We start from the raw sequence: 21514 nt of genomic DNA, 5'->3' as shown, positions 1-21514 counted from the left end.
CGAGCTGTTTCTGGGTTATACATTATATGAAAAACAAAGGTCCCCAACCCCCAAAGGGAAATAATGACTTTACACAAAATTTTTAAGGAATGACTTGAAGGGTCCCAATATGACAATAGAATTAGAGGCCAGGTGACTGACCAACTATGGGCAAGATAATATTCGAACATATACCCCTCTAAGTTGAGAGGGAAAAAAAAAAAAAAAAAAAAAAAAAAGGGGGAAAGAGAGGGGACAGAAGAGGGCAAGATACCTTATACTGACTCATATATATCTTGCATCCCATTAACACATAAAGGAATAGCACTTACACTGGGTTAACCGGTAGTATACCTGAATGACACAACATAGATGAATACAGATGGATGCAACTGGTATACATGACCCCAAGAAGTTCGAAATGAGAATGCATTATTATTTACTGTGGCTTGATGTTTTTCTTTTTGTGGTTTTTCTCTTTTGGTTTTCTATGTTTTTCCTCATTATGTGGTTCTCTCCTGGTTTACCATTTCAGCAAATACAGGAATCTCCTCCTAGGGTTCATAATAGGTCGCATATGGGTCACCACACGCACGACTAGGTCCTAAACCAGTGAAACAAAATGTTAAGGCCGTTAGCCACCCTAACAGATATTTAGATATCTACACCCCATGGCTCCGCAAACAGGCGCCATGACCCCATCTGGGGTAAGTTGTAAATATCCAAGTTATACCCCACCCGCTCACCTGACACTTTCCTACCCCCTCCATCGACCCGGTAAACACGAGATCATAAAAGATCACTCACTATATGCCGTAAGTCTACAAACACAATTCTTGAACTTATTGTTGGTGGCAACTACACGAATTAAAACACTCATAAGGCAGACGAGGTCTACATTAGGGCATAATATAATACTTGTAAGCAACCATCTACCCTTCACAAATGAATGTGACAATAAAATCGCATAATGTAAGGGGTCTCAACACCCCGCATAAACGCAGGGTCCTATTAGAAGAGCTAAAGAGAAACCAGATAGACATTATGTGCGTACAAGAGACGCACTTTAAACATAGTAAAGTCCCAGAATTTGGTATCAGAGACTTTCCGACCCAATTTCACGCGACCCATTCTTCTAAATCCAGGGGAGTGTCTTTTCTTTTTCACAAGTCCCTCACGTTTGAACTGTTGCAACTCAGAAAAGACACACAAGGTCGCTATCTCATTATATATTGTACTATCAACACGGTCAACTACACGCTGGTGGGAATATATAGCCCAAACTCAAACCAAAGAAACTTTTTGCTTAACCCCTTAAGGACCAAACTTCTGGAATAAAAGGGAATCATGACATGTCACACATGTCATGTGTCCTTAAGGGGTTAAAGTTCTTAATAAAATTCCACCCATGCAGAAATCATCCATTATACTGTGCGGGGACATGAATCATGTCTTACACCCAGTGGCAGACACATCACTTGCTCCTGACGCTCCCAGAACAAAACTCCTCACACAACAATGCAAATCATTAAATAAAGTAATTCTGGAACATAACCTATACGACTTATGGAGGATTCACCATCCCAATGAAAAGGGGTACTCATATTTCTCCCATATTCATAAAACCCATTCCAGAATAGATATGATTTTAGTAACTGCTGACATTTTAACAAGGGCTAAGACGAGTGAGATTGGAGATATTGTATGGTCTGACCATGCCCCGGTAACAGCAACGCTGCAGACAACTTTTGACCATAAGGGGAAACCCCCATGGCGCTTAAACGATGCCCTTCTCATGCAGGAGGAATATTGCTCCCAAATGAGTCAGGACATTAGAGAATATTTTCACAAAAACACACTACCTGAGCTAGAACTTACAACTATTTGGCAAGCCCACAAGGCGGTAGTTAGGGGGCTGCTTATTAGCAGAGCGGCTTTTTTAAAAAAATCTAAAGAACAAAAATATCACACTCTCTTGAAAAGACTGAGGGACTTACAATTAGCTCAATACTCCACCCCCTCTGATACCCTAGCGAAAGACATAGCCTCAATTACAAAACAAATAAATGAGATACTAATACAAGAAACAGCACATATGCTCCAGAACTTGAAAATACGGACTTACACGCAGGGCAACAGAGCTGGGAAAGCCCTGGCCTCGCTTTTAAGACAGAAACAAGCCCAATCGAAAATTCCATACTTACACAACCACACAGGAGGGAAAATACATGATCCGAGAGGAATACTAGCAGAAATGGTAAAATTTTACGAAACGTTATATAACATAAGACATGACCCCAAGACGCACCAACCATCCACACAAGAGATACACAGCTTTTTGTCTAAAATTTCCCTGCCTACACTAACAGACGACCAAAGCAGACAATTGGGAACACCCGTCACCTTGCATGAAGTTCTACAAGTAATAAAGTCGCTTCCACCGGGTAAATCACCGGGCCCGGACGGTCTCACTAATTCATATTATAAAAAATTTGGCCAAGATCTAGGACCACACTTGGTAGATACATTTAATTGTATAATGGCCACAGGAACCTCCGGACATGTTGACAGCACATATAGTCACATTACCCAAACCAGGTAAACCCCCTCACAAGCCCCAAAACTTACGGCCCATATCCCTTCTGAACACGGACACTAAAATATTAGCCAAGTTATTTGCCACAAGACTCGCAGACATGATGCCCACGATCATAAAACATGACCAAGTGGGGTTCGTGAAGGGAAGACAAGGAGCTGAAGGTACAAGAAAACTATATAATTTACTATACCCTAGACATCAACGGGGGGAACCCAGTGTGTTCGTGTCGCTGGACGCCGAAAAAGCGTTTGACAGGTTACACTGGGGATTCCTACGAGAAACGTTGCAGAAATTTAATTTCCCACAACAATTCCAAAAGTTAATTGATGCATTATACTCTAAGCCCTCGGCTAGGGTCACGAATGGAGGTTTCATGTCAGAGATTTTATACATAACTAACGGAACTCGGCAGGGGTGCCCGCTGTCCCCACTTCTTTACATTCTAGCCTTGGAACCACTGCTACAGGCTATCAGAGACGACACACAAATTACTGGCATAAAAAAAGGAGGGAGGGAATACAAAATTACGGCATATGCTGATGACGTAATGCTGTCATTAACTAACCCACAAATCTCCATCCCCGCCTTCAACACCTTACTGAAGACATATAGTGCCTGCTCATATTATAAACTGAACGAGACTAAAACACAAGCAATGAGCCTCTTTACACCGCATGCAACCACTAAAATCCTACAAAGAACTACCGCTTTTGAATGGAGACAAGACCATCTCACATTCCTGGGCATAAAATTCACAACTAACGCACACAAACTACTTAAAGCCAATTACACTACACTTCTCCACTCTATAAAGACACAACTGAGGAGCTGGGAGAATAAATATATCTCGTGGACTGGGAGGGTAGCAGCCGCAAAAATGATGATACTTCCTAAACTTCAATATTTATTTCGCACCTTGCCCATCCACTACCTATTGCGTATATTAAAGAAGCACAAAACATAATTAACACCTTCATATGGGCTAAGAAACGACCCAGGGTTGCTGCAAGCACGCTCTATTTAACACAAAAAAACGGAGGCATGGGTCTCCCAAACTTGAGTTTATATTACAAAGCAGCAAACGTTAGCACAATAGTGGCAGCTTTTCACGCCTATTCTACACCTCCAGCGTGGGTACACCTGGAAGCAACACACACGGGAGGCTTTGAAATCACAACACTGGCAGGCATAAGTAAAAAATACAGGAAAACATTTCCCACCACTCTACCCACAACAGCGTTGACGCTAAAAGAATGGGATAAATACAAAAAATCACTAAACCTTGAGAACGCATTGCTCCCAGCAATGCTTCTAAACTCTTTTGAAATCCTGATCCCACAACTAAACATTAAAAAATTGGCAGACACTGGTCTAACACATTTATACCAACTTAGAGATAAGAATAGATATATAACCTTTACAGTACTGAAAGAAAAATACAAGTTGCCACCAACGGCAGAGTTCGCGCACAGACAGATACTATCGTGGCTACAGAAACACGATGATGTACAGCTCTCTACTGACAGCAAACAAAAACTGACCGACCTAGCTGCATTATGCATAGCCACTAAAAACGCGTCAGGCATCTTATCCAAAGTGTACCATAGCTATTTACCTGCAACAAAGATACGAGACTTAATTTTTGTCAAAAAATGGGAACAGGACATAGGAAGACAAATACCTGACGAAAATTGGCAGAAAAGCTTTATGGCACATAGACACTTCACTTTATCCACCTCCCAGATAGAAATGTCGAGAAAATTGCTCTACAGATGGCATATGGTACCCACTAGATTAAGACATATTGACCCAACACAAAAAGGAGAATAAATACACAAGATCCAGCGCACTCTCCTATCTACTAAACAGCAACTTCAATGTTGACAGATTTTATTAGTTTGTAAAAGTTTTTTTTAAAAACACCTAATCTAGGCAAAAAAAATGGGGATTTAGTTACATTATATGATCATACATTGCATAAGCCTGCCACAACGTCAATGTACCCCATCTTTGGCAGGTCCTACTCTCACAGTCTAATGTCTGCTCTTATGAGATTAACCACTTACTTGGGAAAAAATTCCATCTGAGGCTCTCTGCAGTACAAGGCTAAATAGGGACCTGAGATGAGGCACCTGTAACAGGGAGGGGTGCAGAACCAAGGAGTTGGCTAGACTCCCAAATATATATAGGAAACATGGGGGGATGGTTGCACTCACCTAAACATGCTTAAATGGGGTGCTGCTGGGGGCCATATTATACAATAAATACACAAGATCCAGCGCACTCTCCTATCTACTAAACAGCAACTTCAATGTTGACAGATTTTATTAGTTTGTAAAAGTTTTTTTTAAAAACACCTAATCTAGGCAAAAAAAATGGGGATTTAGTTACATTATATGATCATACATTGCATAAGCCTGCCACAACGTCAATGTACCCCATCTTTGGCAGGTCCTACTCTCACAGTCTAATGTCTGCTCTTATGAGATTAACCACTTACTTGGGAAAAAATTCCATCTGAGGCTCTCTGCAGTACAAGGCTAAATAGGGACCTGAGATGAGGCACCTGTAACAGGGAGGGGTGCAGAACCAAGGAGTTGGCTAGACTCCCAAATATATATAGGAAACATGGGGGGATGGTTGCACTCACCTAAACATGCTTAAATGGGGTGCTGCTGGGGGCCATATTATACAATAAATACACAAGATCCAGCGCACTCTCCTATCTACTAAACAGCAACTTCAATGTTGACAGATTTTATTAGTTTGTAAAAGTTTTTTTTAAAAACACCTAATCTAGGCAAAAAAAATGGGGATTTAGTTACATTATATGATCATACATTGCATAAGCCCCATTTTTTTTGCCTAGATTAGGTGTTTTTAAAAAAAACTTTTACAAACTAATAAAATCTGTCAACATTGAAGTTGCTGTTTAGTAGATAGGAGAGTGCGCTGGATCTTGTGTATTTATTGTATAATATGGCCCCCAGCAGCACCCCATTTAAGCATGTTTAGGTGAGTGCAACCATCCCCCCATGTTTCCTATATATATTTGGGAGTCTAGCCAACTCCTTGGTTCTGCACCCCTCCCTGTTACAGGTGCCTCATCTCAGGTCCCTATTTAGCCTTGTACTGCAGAGAGCCTCAGATGGAATTTTTTCCCAAGTAAGTGGTTAATCTCATAAGAGCAGACATTAGACTGTGAGAGTAGGACCTGCCAAAGATGGGGTACATTGACGTTGTGGCAGGCTTATGCAATGTATGATCATATAATGTAACTAAATCCCCATTTTTTTTGCCTAGATTAGGTGTTTTTAAAAAAAACTTTTACAAACTAATAAAATCTGTCAACATTGAAGTTGCTGTTTAGTAGATAGGAGAGTGCGCTGGATCTTGTGTATTTATTGTATAATATGGCCCCCAGCAGCACCCCATTTAAGCATGTTTAGGTGAGTGCAACCATCCCCCCATGTTTCCTATATATATTTGGGAGTCTAGCCAACTCCTTGGTTCTGCACCCCTCCCTGTTACAGGTGCCTCATCTCAGGTCCCTATTTAGCCTTGTACTGCAGAGAGCCTCAGATGGAATTTTTTCCCAAGTAAGTGGTTAATCTCATAAGAGCAGACATTAGACTGTGAGAGTAGGACCTGCCAAAGATGGGGTACATTGACGTTGTGGCAGGCTTATGCAATGTATGATCATATAATGTAACTAAATCCCCATTTTTTTTTTGCCTAGATTAGGTGTTTTTAAAAAAAACTTTTACAAACTAATAAAATCTGTCAACATTGAAGTTGCTGTTTAGTAGATAGGAGAGTGCGCTGGATCTTGTGTATTTATTGTATAATATGGCCCCCAGCAGCACCCCATTTAAGCATGTTTAGGTGAGTGCAACCATCCCCCCATGTTTCCTACAAAAAGGAGAATGCTGGCGATGTGGACATAGCATAGGTGACGTCATACACATTTGGTGGACATGTCCTGTTGTAGCAAAATTATGGAGAGACGTTCAAGCCCTTGTGCAGAGAATAGGGAAGATAGATGTGGAACTTAAACCAGAGGTATATCTTTTACAACATCTGCCGCAGGACCTCTTAAAATCCTATAAATATTTATTTTTCCACATAACCATGGCAGTAATAGCAGCGATAGCCAGAGCGTGGCTTAAAATAGACCTTCCAACATTAGACATGATAATCTCTCATATAGACGATATTAGATTATATGAATACACTGTCCGAGCGCGTAGGACACCACGAAAATTTTGGATAGACGCATGGGATATGTGGGATGATACTAGACTCTCAAAGACATGAGACGAACGTGGGTTAAAATATGCTGACAATGAGTAAATAAATCAAAGAACCCATACCGGGAATTTCTGTTCTCTCCCTACCCCCCCCCCCCTCCCCCTATTCCCTCCTGTTACCCAGTAGGTCAAAGTGCTCAACAATAAGAGAGCTATAGACTGGGCTGATATATACATCACTTGATCTAAACTAAGGGGAGATGTGACCTAGTAAAAAAAAACAAAAAAAAAAAAACATTATATTAATAAAAATTATTATTTAAAAAATAATGGATAAATATTACATCACAAGAATTAATACAATTATATATAAGTGATCAATTGATATACCAGCTCTCCATTACATCATTAAAGCCCCAATGAAATTCCCTTATTAGTAATTTGGGTAAAAGCAAAATGTTAGGTGTTGGATGATATCAGATACCATAAAGATTGACTAATTACTACAGAGGAAATTAAAACCAATACATTTAAATAGAAAAATAAGAAAAAGTATTTCCACTAAGAATAAAATATACTCATCCAAACAGCATTGCGTAGGTAAAAAATGGAATTGTATCATACAACAGTCTATAGTAGACTATGTTAATAAAAAACTAATGTAAAAAGACTATCTTAATATTTATTAAAAACATTTAAATATATTCATGAGCTGCACCACTATAAACAATAAATAATACCTTAAAATAATATATGTTCACAAGTATTTCTTCTTATTAGTTTAAAAAAAATAAAAAAATATTTTATTAAAATATTTTGCTCCTTCTGTATGTACCATGGTATCAATGTCCTGCTACTTTTGTATCCCATAGCACATCATCATCTCGAGATTTGGACCCTCATATGGAGGATTTGATCTCTTCCCTACTCCAACCAATTGTCCAGTGCATTCATTCCTTAAATTAAGGATGACGAATGACCAATCTGACAACTAACAAGTAGGATAACCAATAGACATGTACATTTGTTGAACTCTTCCTTAAACTAAACAATTCATCCAGCATTGAGCTGCTTGTTAATCATTTAGGTAATGTCGGCGGGGGATGGATAGATAAGTTGGGGGGTAGGTTGTTTGTCCTGATGTAAAATAGTTTAGTTTGAGAAGAACAGTTAGTTTGGAAGGGTATTGGTAGGTTCGAGCTTGTTGGTACCTCTGAACCTGGTGTGTGTAGGGTGTATCTATCTCAATATACCACTAGATGGAAAAAACCTGGGAAATCATGCCCTCGTGGCAATGGTTATGTTTATATGTAATTATATGTTATAATGTTATTTTACTTATTGTGATGTGGGTCATTGTCTGGGGTAGTATTGTTAAAGGAGTTGGGGTTGATATGTTATGTTTAATATGTGGACAATGACCTTCAAAACTTTTTAACATATTATTTATAGTGATAAAGCTGTGATAATTTCCCCAAAATAAAGGTGTCTGAGTGTCTTTGTTTTTTTGGGGGGGAGGGGAGGGGGGGGGGGGGGTTGTAAAGGATATGCCGGAAAAGGTGACTATGCATATGTCAAGTACTCACTAAACTTTTCAAAACAATTGCTTTAAAACCAAGTTGCGGCTTATACTACAGTCCAGAATTCCAGTACACACACACACACATATATATTGGACTGATACGGCTAATCCAATTTACACTATATATATATATATATATACTGGAATGTAGTAAGTCCCACTCCTAGTTATTTAACTTAGTCTAAGTTTGGTCACACACAAAAACTTCCAGTTTGTGCAGTCTGTTCTCCAGAGCCTTAATAAATAAGGAAAGAGTAACACTCTTCATTTTTTTTAAACCTCACAATTCTAGAACATTGTTAGAACATTTCTTCCACAGGCTGAATATGTAACTCAAACCATTCAGGAATAACAATCAGTTAAACATAGGCGTGCGCACGGGGTGTGCCGGGTGTGCCTGGGCACACCCTAATCCCCGTGCGCCGCGCATGGATCGAGGCCGGCAGGGAAGATCAAAATATCTCCCCTGCCGGCTCAAGCACAACAGATTAGCCGGAGAGAGGCTCTGAAGTGCTCCGTTCCGTTTTGGATACGGAGCAAAGCGCCTCCATGCTGCACGCAGGGCAGCCCTCTTGCGATCTCCGATATTTTCAGAGCGTTGCCATGGCAACGCTCTGAAAATATCGGAGATCGCGAGAGGAAGGCATGGTCTGTACCCTGCGGAGATACAGACCACATCACTAGCCCACTGGATCACCAGGGATGATCAGCAGCTTGCTCCCTCTTCCCCCCTGCAAAGTAAGGTAGTAAGGGGAAAGGGGAGAAAATGTGTAGTTTTTTTTTTTTTTTTTTATTTAAATTATGAAACCATCAAAATTAATTATGTAATTATATTACATAAACTATATTGTATTACATAAACTATACCCCACCACTTACTCACTACACCCTATATACACACTGCACTTACACACACTATACACCTTATATACACCCCCTGCACCTACACACTATACCCACTACACCCCCTGCACCTACAAACTATACCCCCTATACATCCACACTACACCCCCTGCACCTACACACTACACCCCCTGCACCTACAAACTATACCCCCTATACATCCACACTACACCCCCTGCACCTACACACTATAACCCTATACATACACAGTACACCCCCTACACCTACACACTATAACCCTATACATACACACTACACCCCCTGCACCTACACACTATACCCCCTATGCATACACACTACACCCCCTGCACCTACACACTATACCCCCTATGCATACACACTACAACCCCTACACCTACACACTATACCCCCTATGCATACACACTACACCCCCTGCACCTACACACTATACCCCCTATACATACACACTACACCCCCTGCACCTACACACTATACCCCCTATACATACACACTACAACCCCTGCACCTACACACTACACCCCCTATACATACACAGTACACCCCCTACACCTACACACTGTAACCCTATACATACACACTACACCCCCTGCACCTACACACTATACCCCCTATGCATACACACTACACCCCCTGCACCTACACACTATACCCCCTATGCATACACACTACACCCCCTGCACCTACACACTATACCCCCTATGCACACACACTACACCCCTGCACCTACACACTATACCCCCTATACATACACACTACAACCCCTGCACCTATACACACTACACACTATACCCCCTATATACACACTACACCCTCTGCACTCACACACACTCTATACCCCCTATACACTGCACTCAATCACTATACACATTCTATACTCCCTATAAACACACGTATTACACTGCATACACACACAAAAGCACTACACACTCTATACCCCTATAAACACCGTACCACTGCATTCATACTATGCCGTTATACACCTCCTGTGCACCCACTGTGCCCCTATGTACACACAACTCCCCTAAACACACACTGCACCCCCTATTATTACCACACCAATACACACATGTGCACAACACCTATACGCATACACACAATGGCACCCCCTGTAATTCCTAGATACATGAAATACAGTCCTTACATGCAAACGCAACATACCACTAGGTACACACACTCTAAAGGCCCTATAAACACACACACAAACACACACACACATATAATATACAGCCCAAAAACACACCTATACACTACAGGCCCCAGCTACATATTATCCACCACAAACAGCCCCCTTTACACTCTACAGCATAACCGGTCTCCTCTACACACATGCAATCACATAAAAAACATCCAAACATATATAACACCGCAGGGAGCATTCCCACACGTGCAAAACACACTTTAACAATCCCTTTCCACTTGTGTTCTCCAGTACCCACTACTGGGGACATCAGAGACAAGTCACTTGGACTTTTTTTCCATCAGACAGCACTGAATGCTCTGGTGGGGTATCACACTAACATAACAATTGAGAGGGCGGGGGTGCTTGTCTTGGTGGCTGATATAACGCGCCACATTTCTGGCCCACCCTTCCTAGTGGGCTGCTCTGTCTGGGCTGACTTTTTGTCCCAGTCCAGCCCTGCTCACCGGCCCACAGGCAGGAGAGGACCCGGGGAGCTCTAGCCAGCAGTTCCGCTGGGTTCCTCTCGCGAGGTCACACTAGGACCACCAGGGATCAGGCATGGCAGCACAGACACACACACTAACAGCACCCTCACACACACACAGCAGTGTATGTGTGTGTATATATATATATATATATATATATATAAATATATATATATATACATACATATATACGCGGCGTGTGTGTTTGTGCTTTAGGGTGCACACCCTAATGCAATAGGCTGCGCACGCCTATGCAGTTAAACAACACTGACAGAATGTGTATCTCATACAATCCAGCAATTACAAAAACCATAATGAATTATTAATGGACAAAATTGTGCATTGGTAATTAATACAATCTTTCTATTATAATCTATCAGTCTGTCTGTGTCTGCCTGTCTGTGTCTGTCTCCCTGTTTCTGTCTGTCTGTGTCTCTTAAAATGAGAAGTAATAGCAGAAAGAGAACACACTTGGCACAAACCCTACAATGCATGGCAGAATATTGAATTTATTCATATTCTTGGGACTATATCACAGAGTCTTCTCAATCCTATTTCCAGTTCATTGGGTGATACAGGGATATATGCCCTTTATTTCACTGAACAGATCATGTATATGAAATTACGTACTGCATGATGGGTGATATCACATGGAGCAGTAAAAGCAATTATACAACTCACTGTGCAGCGTGGGGCCGTAATCTCAGCAGAGGGACATAAAACATGTCTTGGCCAAGCAGAGATTGCACTCCCTGACAGCAGCTGACACCATTAATTTAGTTCTTTGCCTGAAACAGATATGCTGGGAAAGGGGCTGGACAAACAAAGACATCAACAGCTCCTCTCCTGGCTGAGTATTGCCACAGCAGGAAACAAACGATTACAGATGTTAAGAGGATCAAACCGATTCGGAAGAGCTGACAATCTAGAGGGGTGAAATATAAAATTATGAGACGAAGACAAATGTGGGGGGATAATAGACAACCTGCGGGAGGATCACCCAGGGAGTCTATGAAGATATAGATATAGCAATACATAAACATAGATAGATACATGGATATCTCTGTATCTTTGTGTCTTCATGTAATCACATGCCTACAGAAATATTCAAAGCTAGCATGAACATCTGAATACAGATAGTGAATATATTGCACGAGGCTCAGTGCCCTCAGGGTTTCTTTACATTACTAATACAGTTCATGAGTCAGAAGATCACAAAAGAAGCGTTCCAGGGAATGCTGGAAATATGAGAAATACAAACAAAAGGTGAAAGGTTGTTCTGGTGTTTAAATTCAAATATTATGCTGCTGGTGGCAGGCTTATTTCACGCCTTGTGATCCACACAAAATAATGATGTCTTTAGGGACTACCTAAGGAGAGCTGCTTGGGTTCCGAGGACAGTCAGTCACATTTCACTGTCTGCTTCAATGACTGACTCTTCTAATGGGAGATTTCACTTACATTTAAGCTACCTGAATATTGAGAACATAAAAGCGTTGTTTTCTCCTGCTCAAAATTCAACATGTGAAAGGGAAACATAAGCTTTTAAATAGGGCCACACGTGAAAGGACCTCATCGATCCTGCATGTTGAAAATGTGATAAATAATTGAAACTATTATATGCAGCAGAATAATTTATATTTACCTATAATTACGCAGAGATGGATTGATACAGAATGATCGAAGGACTGGATTATTTGCAAATAATGGTTGGTTAGATAAAGGTGGAAAGATGCAAAAAAAAAACACCAAAAAACTGTTTTTTAGGAAAGGAAAAAAAAAATCACACATGAAATAATTCTCTGTTCATTGATTATTAGCAATAGAAGTACGAATCATAGTGATACTTACGATAGAACATTTCCAATGTAAGCGTAATAGGAACAGCAGTACGGTGGGGTCCCATCGCAGCAATATGCTTTGCAGTCAATTCCACAATAGGCGATGCAAATATCTAAAGGAAGAAAGACACGGGGAGCTTAACACAATGTCTGTTTTAGCAGATGGTGGTGACCTCATGATAATATGATGATCGTTTTATGTAAATTCTTCTTTTTAAGGATACTATGCTGACTACTCCACATGCCATGGAAATTGGAAATTCATCATTGACCTTCATGTCACTGAAATATGTAGACATCCCGGGACAGGAAACGGAATATGTCACCTTTTAGGTAGCACTGCAACATGAGTTTTAAAATGTAACCTAGACAACATTACCACTAGAGTGTGCTGTAGTTATTATAAGGCCAGGAATATCAGATGCCATGCCCAGGGAAGAGTAAAAACATTTTCAAATATTTTGTCAATTATCTGGGTTACCAGGGCTCCAGTCTCGCTTCCTTTCTGGATATAGCTAATCTAATTTAAAATGGAAGTTGCCCTTTGGCAACATATCTATACATTTTGACTTTATTTGAAAGTAAGTAATTTGCTCGGAGTGTGGACTGACTCACACACTATATAAATTTACACACACACAGTCACTGACACGTGCTTACTGAGACACCAACACACACACTGACAAACACAGACAAATACATATACACTACTACACACATACATCCTCACTGGCACACATGCTTACTGAGACACCAACACACACAAACTGACAAACACAGACAAATACATATACACCAATACACACATACATCCTTACTAACACACGCTCTTACCTTTTTCCAATTGCTTTAGCTATGTATTACGTGAGGAACAACTGTCTGGTGTTGCTCCTTGCACATCTAACCATTACTGGGACCTCCAGCACATAGACGCCAGCTCAAACCAGGAAATGTATTGGTTTCCCAGGGGGTCAGTCCGGCCCTGTTTTTAATGAAGTAGTGACCTGGTCAAAGAATACACATTTCCTTTGCCTACACATAACTAGAAAATAATAGTCACAGTCACGTCTATTACAGGATATGGATGACAGTGTGAGGGGCTCTGTTTATACATTGGGTGAGGGTGAGTAGGGAACAGACTCACTGCTGGTTTTTAAATCTTCTGTATGTTCCTTGCCCCCAAAAACTATGGAATAGCCTTCCAGCTGAAGTGGTAGAGGTTAACACAGTAAAGGAGTTTAAGCATGCGTGGGATAGGCATAAGGCTATCCTAACTATAAGATAAGGCCAGGGACCAATGAAAGTATTTAGAAAATTGGGCAGACTAGATGGGCCGAATGGTTCTTATCTGCCGTCACATTCTATGTTTCTATGTTTCTATGAATGGAGTAGAGAGAAGGGCCATTCTTTTCTGAATAGCCCCCATCCAACAGCACATGGGATGAAAACAATTAATCAGATATTGGACCACTGAATATTGTAGTTATTATTATTATTATTATTTATAAAGTGCCAACAAATTCCACAGTGCTTGTACAGCTCACATTGCACATTGGCAGGCCCCAAATCTTAGCAGATGTAAACGCCACTCAAAGGGAGGAAGACAAAAGATTTCTCCATGCGAAATGAAGATGAGGAAAAAACATTTGATATCCTCTAGCAATTATCTGTATTCAGAGTATATTTACTATGGCTAAGTAAATACATCATATGAAGCAATCAAGTGCTTTAATGGTTTGTAGTGTCCTTTAACCCCTTAAGGACACATGATATGTGTGACATGTCATGATTCCCTTTTATTCCAGAAGTTTGGTCCTTAAGGGGTTAAAGGGACACTCCACTTCCCAAATAAAATCTAAATTAAAAATCACTGTAGATATAAAAGTAGATATATCCCCAGTGAAAACATGGATTTATTTAAATATGCACTTTTCATCGGACGTTCCCTTGTCTGCAGCCTTTGCGCTACGAAGCTCATTGATGCTTTACAAATAATAATGGTTTACAATAATCGTCAATTTGTTTTAAGTAGGGAGATTTCCAAATAGCTGATTAAATGTTTGATGTTTATTGAGGTATTTTTACTATGCCCCATGTATTAATTACTGTAACAGGGCTAAAGAAATCTGCCTATAAACCCATGTCTAATGCAGTGTTCTGTGAAACTCTCGTAAGTAAAACCATTCAGCAGACGGAGACTTTGATTTTTTACCAGTCTCGGGGGTAATCTCATGAGTATGGTGAATTTTGTGGCCTCATGTGTTAGATATTATATGGATTAAGAAAAACCCTTTGAAAGTATAAGCGTTGAAGAATCCGTGGAGATTGTATAGTAATTAAATGCCATTTCTGGGAATTGGAATGATTAAACTTAAGATTTAGGTTAAAAAAAATCCTTTGAGATGTGTTGCCATGTTTCATATCTAGAACCTAGGGTAAATATATATTTTTCATTTTATATATTATTTTCTTTAAAACAATAAATATTCACTCATTCCCTATACCCTCCCTTCCAACTGTGCAGCATTTTCTTTTAGCTCCAAAGTAGCATGGCACTATCTCTGTTCAAGCACATTCCCTGAACACAGTAATTAAAGGGACACTACAGGCACCCAGACCACTTTAGCTCATTTGAGTGGTCTAGGTGCAGTGTCCTAGTCCCCCTTAGTCCTCCAGTGTAAATAACAGCAGTTTTCGAGAAGAATGCAATGTTTACATTGCAGAACTAAGAATGTCTTTAGTGGTTGTCAATCAGAGAGCCACTAGAGGCACTTCCTGCTTGCTAGGTGACCTAGTGCAGATGATTTATATATAATAGAATTGCCTGGGTGTGCATTAAACCTCCCATAGGAAAGCATTATTTAATGCTTTCCTTTGGTGAAAAATCTGATGCTGGATGTCCTCATGCAGAGCGTGAGGACGTCCAGCGTCAGATAACGGACCAAAGGTTTGCTTTGATCCAGGAAGCCCTCTGGTGGCTGTCTGGTAGACAGCCACTGGAGGCAGACTTAGAGGTGCAATGTAAACACTAAGTGCAAAAGGGATAGTGCACCCAGACCACTTCAATTAGCTGAAGTGGTCTGGGTGCCTATAGTTTCCCTTTAATGAACCTCCTTGTTACACCCCCCCCCAAGACTGTCAATCAGATAACTGGCCATGTTACTTCTTGGTTTGTTTAGCTCAGTGGAGCTAAACTCAAAAGGCAGCAAAGACTTCGTATTGAGCTGCATTGGGAAGTCTGTGATTGGACAGCCACAAAAAGTCTGGGCTGAGGAAGAACGGGAGGGCTTGCAAAGGCTTCAGACTACCGATCCTCAGCTTTTTAAGATATATTTTACATTTAAAGCAAAATTAAAATAGTCGGATTGGAAACATTCTCTAAGGCAACTTTATTTCCATCGTCTTATATGCTAATTTGGCCTGAAATGTAAAAATACTCAGAGTACTAACCTTTTGAAAGACAGCACGTATACACGACATAGTTTGATCAATAAAACATACTTTTTCACAATATAATTTTTTGTTCCTATCACACATTGTACTTTTTAGGGGCCATGTAGCAAGTGCTCTCTCTTTGGCAGAATAGCTTGCAGAAGTCAAACAGTCAGTGTGCAGCTTGAATTAAAAATCCGCAGAAAGACCGCTCGTTTTGTTAAGTCTCCATGGAAGTACAGTTTTCTTTTCTTTGCTTAATGGAAATCACCAAGAATATGACAGACAAGGTTTGTTTGAACTATTGTACACACATCAAATATGTGTTCTACCCATAGAGAGAAGTACAGATTTACTGTAGGCAATGATACATTTTAATTGACAAGCCAGAGATATGCAGAGCTTCAAGAACATCCCTGGTCATTTCATTTTTTGGAATAATTTATGACCTATGACTCCGGTATTTCCAGAACTCCAAGTGTAGACAGATGTATTGTTAAATCTGAATAGACATTACTCTGGTTCTGAAAGTCACATTATGTTGTGAAAGTCCTCTGTGACTGCACTTAGTTATATGTTTTGAGGGTCTAGCTTGGCTAATGTAATCTCAAGGGACAAGTCAATTTGATAACCCAATCATATAACACTAGCAGTATTTATAATACAAATAAAGGTACTATAAACCTCTGTAATAGCCATATGTACATGAACACAAAAAATGCCTAGCCATTTAAAAGTGTTTATATATCCAGATTACAGGAGTAGGAAACCTTCAGCACTCCAGATGTTGTGGACTACATCTCCCTTGATGCTTTGCCAGCATTGAGACTTTAAGAGAATTATGGGAGATGTTGCCTGCAACATGTGGAGCGCCAAAGGTTGCCTACCCCCGATCTATATATCAACACTGCTCCATTGAGCAAAAGTTGTTTTTGTGCTTAGTGCATTCCTTTAAATGGAATCCAATAATACCCCTAGGGGCAGAGTGTGGGCCAATGCGAGGCACAGATGATTCCCTGACTTTTCTTTTTGCTCACATAATTGAATACCTACTGAACAGCTTTTACAGTTCCTCAGGTCCATCTAAATCAGTTCACAAACTGCCAATTCAGGAGCTCAGCAATGGCATAGCAGAAAGTCAATTGGCTAGAGTTAGGGAGGTGGTAAATTCTCCAGGGATGAGTTACTTGGTGGGAAATGTCAATGCACTTTGCAGTGAACTCTGTAGAATTGTAATTGCTGAGCACCTGCAGAGCTTAAAATCCAATTTTTAGTTTCTCAAGGTAATATTTCTCAGCTTTTCATAGTAAATAATTACAAGTCGACTTTAACTAAAGGAATCTTCTCAAAGTGATTCTTGTTTTAGATACAGTGCTCCCCCATTAAACATGAAACACAAACAAAAAAAAACTTTTGCACCAAAATGACTGCATTAAGATGCTTAGAGTGCCCCTTTAATCATTCCCTTAGAGAGAAAACCATAATGAGTTAGAGTAAAAAAGACAACTTATTATAATATAATCATAAAATCAAACAGATATTTAATTAGATGATTTTTTCACTATATTTATAAATATGTTATGCATATTTGTAGAACTAAAAATTAAACTTAGTCAATGACAATAGTTAATAGTAGACATGTTATTTTTAATTAGTGCATAGTTGGCATCTGCAAAATGAGTAAACTGTGTGCGTAGCTCTTATGGTACACATTGTGGGTTTTTTCCTCCTTGGTAGACATCATCAGAAGGAAAGCATTGGATTGGCTGAGATATGAAAGCATTGGATTGACTAAGATCATCAAGTAGGCGGGCCAGGGTCGGAGCAAAGCGCCAAACTGGCCAATTAGCATCTCCTCATAGAGATGCATTGAATCAATACACCCGTATGGGAAAGTTCAGTGTCTCCATGCTGAACGTCAGTGCTGCACATTGTACAGCACTGCCCGAGGAAGCATGCCCAGTGGCAGTCTGAAGATTGACCACTGCAGTTGTCTCTAGGCATCAATGTAAACACTGCCTTTTCTGCAAAAAGATAGTGTTTACAACAAAATGACTGCATCAACTGACTATACCCACTCAAACAACTACACTAAGCTATAGTTGTTCTGGTGACTATAGTGTCCCTTTAAGTATAAACATAGTTATTCACTATAGTGAGAATTGCCAGGAATTCAAAACTAGCCAAAGTGTAGACAGAGTTGTCTTCAAATTTGGCTTTTTTGGCCTAAAACTTGAAATTCACTTTGAATTCTTTACAATCCTTGCTTTAGCGAATAACCCTGTATATAAGTAATTTGCTGTCTACTTTATCCATGTCATACATTTATGTTGCGCTCCTACACTCTGGCTCTTTCCTCTGCAAAAGTAAATTACTTCAACACCCTCATACACACACTGTTCCACCAACCCAAATGCCTATTTTACACTTTTAATGCTGTCCTTCAACCTGTTGCTCCCTCTCCTCCTACCACCCTGTCCGCCTCAAACTTTGCAACTCACTTCACTGAGAAGATTTCTACAATCAGGGAAGAGATCTCTCCCCTCACCCCTTCCAATACATCTTCCAATACATCACCCAACCCCACTCACTCCACTGTTCTATGCTCATTTGCACCTACTACAACGGAAGAGGTTTCTGCTCTGCTCCGGTCCTCCCACTCCACCACCTGTTCCCTCAATCCTATTCCCTCACCTCATCCGCACCCTGTCTCCCTCTCTTGCTTACAAGTCCCTACATAATGCTGCTCCAACCTACCTTTCCCACCTAATACACAAGTATGTCCTGTTGAGGCCCCTGCGCTCACCTACGACTATCCTCTGTCCGTACTCCCACATCTGATGCTCGCCTCCAAGACTTTTCCAGGGGTTTCTGTAGAACACCCTTCCCTTCTTCGTTGGACTGTCACCCAGTCTCCACTCAGGGCCGGTGCTAGGATTTTGACTACACAGGCGAAGATGCATTTTGACACCCCTCCCACCCCCCCCCCCCGCACCCAAAACAACCCAATGCATCTTCACCTCTGTGTCTCGTAGCCCCCCTTTTGAATTTTCCCCCATTAGTGTTGCATATCCACTCTTTTACCCCTCTGGTCCCTTTGTGCCTTACACCCCCCTTTAGTGTGTCTCATACAACCCCTCATGTATTACTTACTTCCCCGTCAGCCTCTTTCTGTCTCTTTCTTCCCCCCAGACCCTTTCTATCTCTCTTTTTCTCCCATATAGACATAGACATAGATACAGGCAAAAATACATACATGCACAAATACACAAACATACAGACACACAACCATACAAGCACTCAGACATAATTATTCAGGCACACAGTCACAAAGATATACAGACACACAGTCATAAAAGGCACGCAATCAAACAAACACAGTCATACAATCTACACATACAGGTACATTGTCGTACAAACACAGACACAGGCACACACAAAAATACAGACACAGACATTAAGAAACATAGAGATTGGCATATAGAGACATACATACACCATGATACAGAGACATACATACGCAGACAGTCATTAAGAGACATACAGACAAGGCATACAGAGACATACATACACAGACAAACAAAGAACCCTGCACACTGGTACCGTGTAAATGCTCCGGCCATCCACAGTGGTAGATGCTCTGTGTCAGGCAGACATCGCTGGATCCACCAGTAAAGTCTTCAAAAGGAATACACGCAGGCAACACTCCAATAGTAAGGATGGTATATTTATTGATAGGTGAACCACCCCATAGAAAGTGTGACGTTTCGGCTCAGCAGAGCCTTAATCATGCAATAAGGCTCTGCTGAGCCAAAACGTTGCACTTTCTTTGGGGTGGTTCACCTATCAATAAATATACCATTATTACTATTGGAATGTTGCCTGTGTTTATTCCTTTTGAATACATACACAGATCGTCATACAGAGACATACAGACTGTATGTCTCTGTATGACGGTCTGTGTATGTACACAGGATGGCTAAAAGATAGATCCCCATCTGTCGTGCAACTTCAACAATGCTTTGAAAGCTGGGGCTCTACCGATTCCCCATGCTTGCAGGATTGTATTTAGCACGGAGCAGTATTTGTGTGTTTGACTGTAAGCATGTGTTTGTATAGAGTATGTTTGTGTGAATGTAGGGGTGAGTTTGTATGTAGTGTTTGCGTTTGAATGCAAGCATGCATTTACGTGTAGTGTTGGTTTTTGAATGCAGGTGTGAGTTTATATATAATTTTGGTGTCTGATACAGAGGTGTGTTTGTATGTAGTGTTGACATTTGAATGCAGGGGTGTGTTTGTATGTCGTGTTGAAGTTTGCATGCAGGTGTTCATTTGTGTGTAATGTTGGTGTTTGAATGTTGAGATGTATGCACATATACACATACACTGCCACACACGCACACACTGTGATACACATACACGAAGATACACACACTGACACAAATGCAGATACACATATATACAAACTGATACACATTCAGATAGACAGACACACATATACAGATTCACACAAACACTGACAGACATACAGATAAACACACACTGACATACAGACACACTGACAGACATACAGATACACACATACACAATGATAGACATACAGATACACACACAGACACACTGACAGGCATACACAAACACACAAAGACACACTAACAGACAGACAAACACACACACACACACACACACACACACACACACACACACACACACACACACACACTGACAGACATATAGATACACACAGACACACTGACAGACAGACACATACACACACAGACACATACACACAGACACACCGCCAGACATACACACACGGACACTGACAGACATACACACACGGACACTGACAGACAGAAACACAGACACACACACACAAGACACTGACAGACAGAAACACACACAGACAGACATACAGGCACACTGACACACACACCCACTGACAGACATATAGATACACACTGACAGACATACACATATACAAACACACACAGATACACACACATGCTGATCAAAATATACACTTTTCTAGCCATACACAGGGATCCAGAGTGCTGGCTGAGGTAGTTGGGAGTTGGAGCTATTCCTGCCCAGCCCCCCTCCTCTCTACCTTCTCCTGCTCTCTGCTGTAGTCTTCTTGGGAGGACTTCCTCCCATGCTGATAAGAAGGGGGCCGGCGGTAGCTCCTCCCCTGCTGGGTGCCAGCCGCGCTGTGTGCTACAGAGGGAGCAGGGATATGACGTGTTCATATCCTCGCCCCGTCCACACAGTCCGCGGCACT

At 40.8% G+C, this 21514-nt stretch overlaps 1 protein-coding gene across 1 annotated transcript in view; it reads right to left on the bottom strand.

Moving 5' to 3' along the window:
• Positions 1-21514, bottom strand: part of CYYR1 (cysteine and tyrosine rich 1) — a 119375-nt gene that overhangs the window by 59206 nt on the left and 38655 nt on the right. The window contains exon 2 of the mRNA XM_063442981.1: positions 12812-12914. Within this exon, the coding sequence (XP_063299051.1) occupies positions 12812-12914 (103 nt within the window). The remainder of the gene's footprint in view (positions 1-12811; positions 12915-21514) is intronic.

The sequence above is a fragment of the Pelobates fuscus genome, chromosome 1, assembly GCF_036172605.1.
Source record: "Pelobates fuscus isolate aPelFus1 chromosome 1, aPelFus1.pri, whole genome shotgun sequence".
Classification (NCBI taxonomy): Eukaryota; Metazoa; Chordata; class Amphibia; order Anura; family Pelobatidae; genus Pelobates; species Pelobates fuscus.
The sequence above is the reverse complement of the archived record's forward strand: the minus strand, read 5'-3'. Positions and strand labels throughout refer to the sequence as shown.